General features: G+C 39.6%; 1 protein-coding gene across 1 annotated transcript; it reads right to left on the reverse strand.

Moving 5' to 3' along the window:
• Positions 1 to 323: 323 nt before the first annotated feature.
• Positions 324 to 12,824, reverse strand: LOC148035143 (protein transport protein SEC24 B-like). Its single transcript, XM_087680113.1, has 19 exons — positions 12,709 to 12,824; positions 8,540 to 8,659; positions 8,359 to 8,439; positions 5,652 to 5,729; positions 5,415 to 5,507; positions 5,180 to 5,234; positions 4,942 to 5,018; positions 4,678 to 4,749; positions 4,517 to 4,600; positions 4,310 to 4,429; positions 4,115 to 4,183; positions 3,945 to 4,022; positions 3,111 to 3,249; positions 2,845 to 3,009; positions 2,378 to 2,523; positions 2,084 to 2,266; positions 1,313 to 1,401; positions 1,194 to 1,225; positions 324 to 1,061 (listed from the first exon to the last, which is right to left on the reverse strand). The coding sequence occupies exons 1-19, from the start codon at positions 12,709 to 12,711 to the stop codon at positions 955 to 957; spliced, it is 1,791 nt and encodes a 596-aa protein (XP_087536239.1). The 5' UTR covers positions 12,712 to 12,824; the 3' UTR covers positions 324 to 954.
• Between the last annotated feature and the right edge of the window lie 6 nt (positions 12,825 to 12,830).

The following is a 12,830-nucleotide window of genomic DNA, read 5'->3' on the forward strand; positions in this document are numbered from 1 at the left end:
GCACGTGTTATATGATACGACAAAAAATTCCTACGCAACCACATATTTACAAATCCAACCACGAGTTTCTCACAAGTAGAGTCCTAATGTAGGTGTACTATGTAACAGGTGCAAACCGGTATTACCCATATGCGAAGATGTATGCTCAACCTACCCTTCAATCTCAGCTCCTGCTAGACCCCAATAAGAAAGCAAGAGAAATGGGTTCCTGTTTCAGTCTAATGTTTTTGTCAATTTAAGAAGTACTGAAGAAAACACGCATCTTGGCACTCTGCTAGCTCAATGAGATTACTACATACACCCCATTGTACTTGTACCAGATAAAATCCAAATAATCACTGTTACATTTTTAAGAACACTCTTAATAATAAAATAGTCATGTGGAAAACAGGTACTGAACCTGTTGCATTAACACTAGACCTGTCTCAACTAGGCCAGCCTGACACATCTTTTTTCTAAAATCTTAGTTGCAGAGAATGTAGGTTGCCTGTATAATCATATGTTGCTTTGGCGACCAGAAAAATACAAAACATATACACACGTCCCCCACAATATCTGTTGATGTCCCTGCTAGAAGAACTTCTGCTGCAAAAGCAATTCAACAAATATGTATGCAATTACTTACAAGAGCCACAAGGCCTTGTGACATTCTGAACAAAAATGTTTTCAGTTCGGCTGCAGGTGGCTGCAGCTTCAGTTTACCACCAGCAGCAACAACTCAAATGATAAGGGGGGCCACAAACTGACAGACTTCTTGGATCAAGAGGGAAAAATGAATAAGAAGACAAGGCAGCCCTGCATTATCCAGCTTCAAGAACTGTCACGTCCTGTGGCTGGAATACCACAACTCTAAACGATTGATGGAAGCAATTGAGAATCCTAAATGTGCCGCAGTAAGGATTGTGTTAAACAACTCATCAACTGTTCAACACATGTATTTACATGTAACCACAATCATGTCATCTTGTTCTGTATTTGTCGGTGGACATGGACAAGGTATTCCACATAAGATAGTCCCAGAGCATTCTTGTCTTCGACCATCAATGAGAAGAAAACAAACTCTGGGATAAATAAAATGAAATAAAAGTTAACAACTAATTGAGTTGCTCCCTACCTTGTGACTGAGATTCACACATGAAAGCACTGACAAGAAACAGCATGTGAAAAGAGATCGAAATCAAACAGATATTTACCAAGTGGATCTCCTCTTCTGCACCACCTGAATCTGAAAAAAGTTATCAAGCAGGAGGTCAAAAGAACTCCAATATATTTCAAAACAGAAGCAATTAGGAACACTGTTTCAGAAGTATACCGCAGATAAGAGCAACGCTGTTTTCTTATCTCATTGACCAAGGCGTTCAGCTTTCTAGAAGCAACATTATCAAACTCTTGCAATATAAACTGCAGGCATATCATACATAAAAGGTGAGGAATCGTATGGCAAGCCTTCACATAAAGACCTATGACTAAGTATATGACTATAGACAACGTGCATTATCTTTCAAATTCATGATAGCCTTCCTCCAAACAAAGAAGACGAGCTTTGAAACTTGGTACATAGATCCAAACATTGAATATTGCAACTAGGTGTTCACAAAGAAATTAAATAGTTGAGGCTGTGGCATATGGCTTGATCGTGATTCAGAAACCCCCCAGTTAAGCCACAATCATAAAGATAGCACACCAACTCTTAAAGGTGATTAAATCTTCTATTATCATGTTCAAAGACTTAAAGACCAACAAAGAGTCCACAAGAACTGCCAGCTACCTCCTGACGGTGAGGGACTTTGTATACAACTAGAGCTGGGTCATAAATTCTAGAACAAATATTGAAGCGTGTTGCTAGAAGAACACTCTCAACAAAACCGATTTTGTCAGAAAGAACAATTTTGTTAAAAAGTAACAAATTTGATGTGACTACTGGAACACAAATAGAAGATTAGGAGCCAGTTCAACCTTTACTTCAGGACTAAGATACCAAAACACTCCAAGCAGCCCACACATATGAGTTAAATATTTGACACTACATTGAAAACAATACATAAAGAACCAAGGTTTACACATGATCGTTTGAGAATCTCACCTGGTTTGGTGGCATCTCATTGACAGAGTGCACCCCAAAAAGTTGGGCCAGTAGATCTGGAGAAACTGACTTTCCTGCATAAATATAGGCATCTTCCCCTGTCTCAAGAAGAAAGATGCCATCATTGTCAAGATTTTCACTAGATAAATGAAGTGTCGGTGGGAACATGCCATCTCCTACTTCCTGCATATGTAAAACAGCAAGCTTAAGATTGAAAGTAGGCACAGGCACTTCTTTGGCAGTCAGATTGTCATCATCCTTTACCTAACTATGGGCAATAATTGTGACAAATACCTTAGATTCAATATCATGAATTGCAAACATCCTGGGATATACTGTTGGAATAGCAAGGGATGTTGACATTGATGCCACACGTCCCAGCCAGTAACTTCGATCATCCGTCCGCATATCCGAGCGGAGACCAAAACTTTTCATCAATGCTTCAACCAAAAACCAAACCCAATGAGACTCACTAAACAGCCCCATTTAGCATAGTCCTACCACGGAAAAGTCTCAAAGTCCCTAAAACTTTCATTTTGAATATGCTGCTTGAAGACATCTTAAACTGTGTTTTGCAACAGCTTCCCGCATAAATTAAACAAGGATTTGCAATCTTGTCAGCAAAATAGCTATTCAATTGAGTAATATCACAGAAAATGGAGTTGTAATCTTGAAATCCTAAGTCAAGAAATACAGTATAGACTACAGACAATACAGATCCATGACAAATGCAATTTGGTCCCACCCAAGCTGACACACACCTAAGGTGTAAAGAGGCAAAAGCTTCAAAGCTTCTGGGAGAATAAGCTGTCCAGAAGATGAAGCTGTTGCACAGAACTTCCGATAGGTGTGGAGAATATTCACACAGGAACTGGTTACTTGTTCTCTAACTTGGGCCACTGAGGTTGTTTGTACTTCTTGAGCAGCTGCAAAAGATATTGCAGTAAATTAACCACAAAGAAAAACTTCATTACACAATTTTTATAAACATTTTTGATAAACCAGGAATCCATCCAATTGTACTAACCCTGTTTCATGAAATATGTAAACTGTGTATCAAGATCAGCTCCACGAAAAACATTACTCAGCACAGTCGTGCAAGTAAGAGATAGAGTAGTGATCCGAATCCTCCTTTGACCATCCATGGTTGTATACAGCAAAGCACACTGAAAGAGGGTGGTGATCGATGATGGAAAAAAAGAATACAGTAAACACAAATGAAGCACAATAATCAACCTCATGTGATAATGCATGAACAAAAGGAACTTACATTAATCAAATGAAAGGTTTATAAGACAGCAATCACCTTTGAAACCGTTACAAAAATACTATTCATGTTACTTACCAAACCGGACATTCTAGAATATAACATTCACCTAAGAAATTATAATTGCCCGTTCTGAAGAGTTTGAGAATGGAATAAGAAACAAATTTCCAACTTGGTGAAAAGTTCCACATTGACTGTATGATACTATGCTTCTAAGTTCTGATATAATCCACAGATTATAAGATCATGCATATTATTTTGGCGATTCAAATAAAGTAAGATGTAATGAAGCTGGCAGAAAAATCTAAGGCCATCCCCAAAACAGATGTACATAGTATTTCTGAGAACAACAAAATCTTACACTAGAGAGAAGTATTGAAGTGACTATGAAGTTTCCATGGATCTATGACCAATACTGGTGGCCATGCCATATCATTTTTTGGCTGAATGATGGCATCACATTTTGTGAACACCAAAAGAAACACAAGCTTTCTCTAACTTTCATATATCAGTAATAGCATATAGAGAAACATCATGCAAGAATTCCATAATGCAATATCTTTCTGGGAAACACAGAACAGACCAGAGGAATACCTGAAAGCAGCATTCAGAATTATCCTGAAATTTGTCGTCATGTTTGAAAGTAACCATGATTGCCTTGTCACAGTCAACCTGATGCCCCATGTTATTTGTTTTAGGAACTTCCCTATTATAAAAACCATGAGCTTCTCTAAAACCTATACATAACACCACAACTGGCATACCGCAGGTAGATCCACATCTGTTGGAGTCAGTTTACAGAAGCTTCCAGAATACTCCTGCACTTGAAGGCCCTGTTTAAGAAAGACAAAGAACTATAAGTTGCCTCAAATTGCAGAAACAGAAGGCCTCATAAAGAGCATTAAAAATGACAAAGAGCTTTAATCATCGTGCAATTACTTGAAAGCTCACCCCATTACCTGAGTGCATCGGACTCTCATCACAGCCTCTAAGCCCTGTGGTCTTGTCAAATTCCATCTCAGATCATTGTATAATTTTGCTGAGTCGGAAGTGGCAGAAAAAGGGTAGTAGTAATAGATCTGTCAGACCATGGCTGCAGTTGAGTTAAGGCTGTGGCATTGACTTAGCATAGATTATATGGAAGTGAACAGTAAATGTAAAACTACCTGCCCACCAGTTGTCATAGGAACGACTCCTAAGGATGCGATGTCCACATACTCCTGTGCGGTTAAAAATAGATCGCAACTGACCTGTGCACAAAAGTCCCTGGTTAATGCTAATTAATTACTTATACAGCACCTCAAAATCACTGGAGCTGAACTTCTACCTGACTCTCTGCAAGCTCTAAAGCAAGAGTCTTCAAAGTCTTGTCAGCTGGTTGCAGTAACTTATTTGCATCCTGTCAAAAAGCACATCAGTAAAATCATAAATAATACCATGGCATGTAGGCAATATTTGAACAGAAGCAAGTATAATTGGAAGTATATCATGATCCTTCTGTTTCCATGAAGTTTTCCACTAAATAATCCCTGCACGTCAAGATAAATGATGAACAAGAAACATGTTGTAAGGCTACTAGTTCTGCAGGCACCTTTTCCCCAGCTACAGGCACTTTTCTGGCATCTGAATCTCGTGCATTTAGAGCAGCAAACCCAATGGATGGTAAACCTGAAGTTACAAGTTTTCACAAAAGTCCTTATAAATGTACACATATTGAATTAAACCTCAAGTTACCAATTTCACCAAGTTCTTTGAGAAACTATGAAGCCTAGCCACTGAAGACAGAGGCAAATCAGCATGCCAGAAAGACATGACTGTTAGATTGCTACCTGACTGGAACACCAGCAGCTTTCCTCCATAGGGTTTGACTGCTAAAAATGCCGCCTGCACAGTCATGAATGCACACACTTCTTATTATCGCATATGGCCATACAAAAGGATTCTTCTAGGACTCTCTTGAAGATATGTCACTGTTAACTAGATCAAATAAGGTACATCTAAATAATGATGCATGCACTCAAGAAATGTATCTCTACAATTCTCACTAGCTCCATCCTTGAGTACCTTGATAGCAGCACCAACAGCTGAATCAGGGATTGAAGTTCCTTGAAACATGATTGGAATATTTTCAAGGAGCTGTCCTAACTGCTGACGATACTGTAGAGTGCAACAAAATACATTTATCTCACCGAAACACAGCACACTTTGATAGTGAGATGAATCATTTAAGGGCTTGGAACTTTCCCAAAAACACAGTATCTGGCAAATAAGCTGGCAAGTATGCGTAAAGTGACCACAAACCTCAGTAACTGATACAGCAAGCCCTGTCTTTAATGGTGTATAAACATCTTGAACATCAGGCATGACCAGCATCGATGGCTGCAATCACAAAGGAAATTCTAAGCTTCCATAGGACAATATGGATTAGGATGATTGCATTTTGAAAAAAAAAAGGGAACATAACAAAACAAACGATCACCAAAGAGCATGCAAATGCATTCTGATATTTGAATGTCAAGAGGTCACATTAAACTGGTTATTAAGAGAGTTTGGGTGTTGTGTGTTTGCCAACCAAAGTGCTAGCCTGTCAGGCCTCATTAATATACAGCTGAAGGAGCCGACCCTTAAAGACATTTGAAGAACAAAAACACTTAAAGATTATTGCCTGAAAGGCTCCCATCAGCACACTCCACTTCCACATTCTGTCATTCACATTTGCACTTCAGTTGCTTTTGAATTCTGTCAATGCTTTGCTTATGTTTAAGACATTATAATAAAGTCATTTTCCTTACACCCTCTTTGCAAGATTATTTTCTGCATGTTTACTAACATGCTGAGCATGTTCTTGTGATGTTGCTTTCACCACTTTTCTTGTGAATGCATGCGGGATCTAATGATTACTACTGCAACTAATTATTGTGCATCCACAAATAATAAGGAACTTTTAAAAATATTTTCTCATTAAGGGCACCACAGCCAAATAAGGCTACCATCACAGCCTTTTTGTTCGCATACAACTCATTAGTTAGTGAAAGACTGAGTCTGCAGAGGTTTGTGCAGCCTGAGTGTACCAACGCTGTAGCATGTTGCAAAAATATGGTTTTGTTTTATTTTTCCTTGACCTTCATCCAGTGGAATGATCTCCAATGTTTGTCAACTGCTCCGTGCCATCACAAGCTTTTGCTTGGGTACCTATGACAGCTAACAGACAGTAAAAAGCAGTCTATCCAACACACACCAAAAGGTTATAAAACACTAGTCTCCAAATCTTATCAGTCTTTCAAAGATAGATTACTGCCCAGCCTCTAATCCAAACAACGAACATCTGAAGCCTCCCATCAGGAGCAATGGTCTCCGTACTGTTCAGCACTAACAGTGTGTAAAAACACCAAGAAAGCTGAGGAGAGGTTGAAGAAGACAAACTGATGATAACGATGAGGGACGGGGAAAAGAACGAGACCTTAAAGGAGTGCCCTAAGCCAGTCTGTTCAGCCAGTCCAACTCAAAGTATGAGGGGGCAGTCCTCTGCCACCTTGCCCACGCCTGTCTGTGTGCCTGCTAGCCATTGCAGGCTACTGAACACTCCTGCCATGTCTGCCCACCATGTATCAGCCTCTCCCTAATCATGGCCAACAAATGACCACTTTGTATTGGATCTCATTGTACACGACCTTGCAAAACTTTAGCTCTTTGCACATATAAACACATTTAGAAAGTAGTAGTGTGCACTAAGGGTTGAGCTATTTCCACGTCCACATCAATGCCTATTTCACGTTGGGAATCAACATGCACACCCCCCACACACACAATTACTTTTCTTTTTGTAAAAGCATTTTTGAGAAGATCATTACCGTACAAGGTAATTAACAATCCAAAAAAGAGTCAGAAATATAAAAAACAAATCCAAATAGAAGTATATAATACTAGCTTAGCAGCTATCATATAAGGTTTGCTGCAAACTGTCAATATGAAATGCCTGAGCTCCCAGGAATGTATAATTCCCGTGTCCAGGTGCTAACACCTACAACCTGACACAGCTAAAAACCTGGAATATTCTGATACTTCAGAAGAAAATCTGCCAAATAGCTGGAAAAGTTGGCCAAATCTGAGCAAGAACCTATGGAGCTGATTGGAAAATCTATCCCATGGCAGTCTAGTGATTTGGCAATATCAGAGTACATGCCCAGACAAAAAGGCAAGTGCTAGTTTTTGTCCGACTGATAAACACACAATCTACAGATAATAACACAAATACAATTGCAACAAGGATGGGTTTAGTGGCAAAATTTGCCAATCAGCTATTTTTTTCACAAATCAAAATTTGGATATGAGGTTCAGTGGGGGACTCATTGCAACTTTTTGGAGAAAACTTTCCCCACTTTGAAGTTATTACATAGGATTTGCCACAGATTCCAAGAACATTTTGTGCATAAATTCTTATGCCCAAGGGTATACAAGGTAGCAAAAGTTGACAAAGATTTGCCAGAAAATTTATGAATTTAAGACCCGTGAACATGTTCAAATCATCCCTGAATTGCAGACCTGCTAATCACAGTAGTGATGGTGACTAGGCAAAATACACATGCACAGTACTTGAGCAAGAAGAAGTCATATATATCATAATTACAATATATCTGCTAGTCACTGTAATCATCAATCATTCAGGTCAGAGATATACTAGGTGACTCAAGTGTGCCATGCTTGAAAGGTGTGGCTATTTACACTAAATGAACTTATTATAAAAGGACAAGTATATACTGGGCCACTATATATGCATGCAGCATATGCAATCATAATCTCCTACAGTTTCTAATATTCATTGATTCTCTCAGAATTTCTTATATGAATATATTTTCTAATGACTATTGCCAAAGACAAACTCATTTCCTACAATTCAGATATAACTTCCCTCTCCTTCTCTATATGTAGCATGGGAAACAGATGATGCTAAGAAAGCTAAATCTCAAAGTAAATTATGAACAAATGAAGAAAAACTTTTAATCTTCACCTGTTGCAAAGCTTGGTGAAAATTGTAGAAGTGTACAGTATTATCAAAAGTAGCGATGCCAATCTTTGTATGAGGACTATCCTGCTCAAAGTTAAAAACACCACAAATACACCTTACGCAATAATTACGAGCAGCAATTAGCTGATTATAGGGAAACAAAATGAGGGATCAAAGTAGTTACAGGAATATCTCCAAGCACCCTTTGCACAGCATTGCAAGCAGCTACTGCAGCTCCTGTGGTTATTGCATTCATGGATACATCAATAAGGAAAAAGAACAAAGCCGACATGGGGGGGCGAACCTGCATGCAAACCCACATCAAACAAACAAGAAAACAACCTTAAGAGAAAGAATCTCACGCAACAGTTTTACTCCTGTGCTAAATGAATTGTGAAAGGAAACAAAGCCACTATCCTGCATATGAATTCTAGAATTTTAATATTTATATAACTTGTACCGCACAAGAACCTGCAATCCATCTAACATGGATTGTGGGCAACAAAAGTCCTGTGTATAAAAGGTTATTCCTGAAAAAACATAGAAGTGCCCTTGAGCCATAATACTGCAAAAAAAGAATTAATTCCATGAACTATTGGAAATTGCAAACTCTGCAAAGCATGATCTGTGTGCCCCAATGTGATATGAGTTGCAGCTAAAGGACATTTTAAAGATTGGCAACCCACAATGCCTTTGTTGTTGTTTCAGTTCTTTTGCCCCAAGAAAGGAGTTTTGGGTGGGGTGCACGGGGGTGTGTGCATGCTTGTGTTGGATGGTGCTGTGGTTCCACTACAAATGTCTTGAACCTTGCTTTGTGCTAATCTGGTGGAACAGGCATACCTGATCAGTAAACGAAGGGGTGAGAAAAATAGTAACTACAAGCAATGAATCAGCAACAAGATGCTGAATAGGGTTTCCTTCATATGGCCTTTATTGGTGCATGTGAAGTTTAATCATAATTAAAGCAAGTGAAAATCATGCATAAATGCATGACAATTACAGGATAGTGCTAGTCTTACTTTTGTTGCTCAACATGGCTTCCCTTGGCTCCATTGTGTGAGCACCTGACAAAAACTGTTTAAAGTTGATTTACTTTAGCCTTGTTGGTGCTGTTCTAGAGGTGAACAGAATTGGCCACTAATTAGCATTATATTTTTGGCCTAATATAGCTTGCCTAACAGGCTTTGCTGCAATTATTGCCAAAGTGCCATTGTATAAAGTTACTAGTTTAGTTGATCCTACGGATCAAAGGACCGAGGCTTCAGCCAAACTTGATCCAAACTGTATAGGCAGGTACGGCCACCACCCTCGAGATCTCAATTAAGTATCTGCAGCTGTCTAGCTGTGAGCTTCAAACAAGTAACCTAATAGGTCAGGATCCTTGTCATCTGCACAGTAGCTGCTGAGGTCTGTTAAGAGTAATCCCAAGATGGCAGCTGCTACTGCTGTGAGTGTGCCATTTGTGTCTCTGATCCTCCAAAATAGTCATCTTTTTTAAGGTTTTGTTTGTTTTTTTTTTTCTGTTTTGTGTGTGTTGGGGGGTGGGGGCAGAGAGAGAGAGAGAGAGAGGTTTGCCCTTGCTACCCATCCTCTTCTCAACATGTTGTCACATCTCATGGAGACTAGGCAGCTGGCTAGTTTATCGCTTCCACTAAATCAATGTTTTGTTTGGGGCACGTGTTGGCTAATGACACTTTCAGGATATTGAAAGAAAACAGGGATAACATCTGCAAGGCATCGGATGTTTGGGATTTGTTTGGGCATACTTTAGACCTTGATATTAATGCTACTAAATTCTCTCTCATTCAGCTGCACTGAATCAGATTTACAAGCTTTGGGGTGGTAGGGTGATGTGGTTCCACACGGCCACGTTGCATGGTATCTAGGTTATCCTTTGGGTGTTGTTCAGCCTAAACGATTTCTGCAATAGATCTCTCAAAAGATGAAAGCTAAGTTTCTTTATTGGAAATCTCAGGCCTAGCCATTTCATGTGCGCCTCAAAGTGGCACAAACTATTATGCTATCCTTGCTTACCTATTTTTTGCCACTTTTGCCTTTGGCCAAGAGTAGTTTGAACGACCTTACCATGCATATCCACTTCATGCTATGGAAAAAGGATTTTGAGCATGCTTGTATTTCTTGGATTTCTTGGAGTGATGTATGTACTCCCAAAAGCATGGGTAGTGGGGCTGTTTTCGATGTTGAGACTCACATGGCTGCTCTTCACTAAACACTACTTCAAGCCACATGTGATGGCCATCAGCCTTGGGTTCCTTATTGTTCGGTTTTTTCTTGAAGACCAAGGACTTGTGCATGGCAATACTACAATTCAAGGCTCATGGTGGCACATACTCAACACTGACTCCCAACTTTTGATTCCTTTTGTTCCAATAACCCACTTGGTGTGCTCACGGAAGGCTGTCCTTCAAAAGGTGATTTTGCATTTAGCAAAGGATAGATTGCAGGCCAATTCCTTGTAGATTAAATTGTTGGCTGTGTTCTAGTTGCTCTCTTGCCCCCACTTCAATCGGTTGACACGTCTGAGCTTGGTCTCTATTGTGGCTGTGACTTTATTTGCTTGCAATGTACTAATGTCTTTCCACACAGCCAAACGGGTTTTTCGGATCCCTTGTGGATATTGTGATTCATGGGCAAATATCTCAATGCAATTGCACAACAAGCAACCCTTCCCTGCCCTTGATTCTGATCATCCTTGGTAGGATTGGAATATTGCACGCTACTTAAGTCTCAAGGGTGCTTTAGTTAACCAAATATAGAACCTTTTGATCCAAGATTGCCATTGGTTGGTGACCAAAGCCAATGCTAAGTCTGCATAAAAGCAAGACATGGTGGAAATTGATTGTTATGACTCCTTTCAAATGCAAAGTTTTTCATTGGAGAGTGATCATAGGTGGCATGTCCCTCCCCTTGGCTCTTTCCAAGCATCATATTTTGAATGGCAACTATTTCTTATGTACTACCAGTGTGGAATCTTCCTATCATAGATCTACTTTGAGCCCATTGGCTGGAAGATCTAGTCCCTCCTGTTTGACATTTGGCGAGTTGTTGTGAGACCTTTGTTGCATCCCTCTGATTGGGTCTTTTTAAAGGAAAAATATCCCACTCTTGAACAACCCCATATAACAATTGCATTTCATTTTCTTAGATTTTGGGGTTGTTGGCACAACTAGGTCACTTGGAATGCCTTCGTCTTCGGTTCCGCTTTTGGGGTTCAAAGTCATGTTGCTAGGCCTGAGGGTTTTCTCCACTAGTAATTGGATCTTATTCAACATGCTGGCCTTCTCCCTAGGGAGGATTTGGTTTCTTGGCATATGGCAATTTCATTTGCTACTTTGCCATGACTCTTGTACTTCTATAATTACCTATTACGAGAGAGAGAGAGAGCGTAAACAATATCTAGCATTCATGGTCATGTGGTCCGAATTCGTGGTTTAGTGTTGTGGCAAATCTCCTCTATGGTGTCTGCTGATCTGGTTCTTCCTGACATTGCTGCTCCCTGGCTGGATACTGTTCGCTCCACACCAGCTGATCTGGTGTGACATTTATGTGTTAAGAGTCTGTGTAGACTTTCCTTTATGTCTGTTATTTTTAATGTTGACCTGATGGTCTGATGTAAATATTTACTACTTAATTCAATTATCTTCAAGAAAAAAAAGAGAGCATAAACATGTGTAGCTCAGTTGGTTAAGTTGAATAGGTGGCAAGAGAGCGCAAACAGGGGTAGATCAGTTGGTTAAGTTGAATGGGTGGTGACCAAAATGCTTGGGTTCAACTCCTATATTCCGCACTGCCATTTAGTACACGTATAGAAAAAGGCATATTTGAACCCAGATCAGTGGGTTAATAAAATAAGTAGCTTACCACTGGGGCAGCCACTTGATTATGAAAAAAAAAGAGACCAACAGAAACAAAGGGGGGGAATACAAAATGAAATGAAACTGGTCTATAACATCACGTGTGTATCCTCGAGAAAATGGAAAGCCATCGATGATCTTTAAGCCCTAGTGGACAAGCTGATAAAAAAAGAAAGCTACATTATTCAAAAACTGAAAGACCAGGCAGATACTTACACTTGTGAAGAAGGCTTCTTGAAATCCTACTTTAATGCAGCTTTCACATGGTAACTCAAGCAGTATTGATTTACTTTTGTTGAAGACTTCATTAAAGCATCCAGCTACCAAAAATAGTGGGATTGTGGAAAAAGCCATTGAGATTCACGATGTAACAAGAGGTGTGCATAGAAGTACAATGCAAGTTCCCAGTCCACAACATCAAGCAAACACACAGCATATGATCAAGCCTAATCGTTTGACTTTACAAAACAAATCTCACCATGTATTCCTTTGTAGCAACAAACTCTACTGTTCCTTTACACAACTCTGGCCTCTCATCAGCATCACGCCTCCTATTATCTGGACCTAAGTTGCAGTAGTAGTCACGAGGCGTGTCATTTG

The sequence above is a fragment of the Lygodium microphyllum genome, chromosome 6, assembly GCF_053477565.2.
Source record: "Lygodium microphyllum isolate KBCC chromosome 6, Lygodium_microphyllum_v1.1.10, whole genome shotgun sequence".
Taxonomy (NCBI): domain Eukaryota; kingdom Viridiplantae; phylum Streptophyta; class Polypodiopsida; order Schizaeales; family Lygodiaceae; genus Lygodium; species Lygodium microphyllum.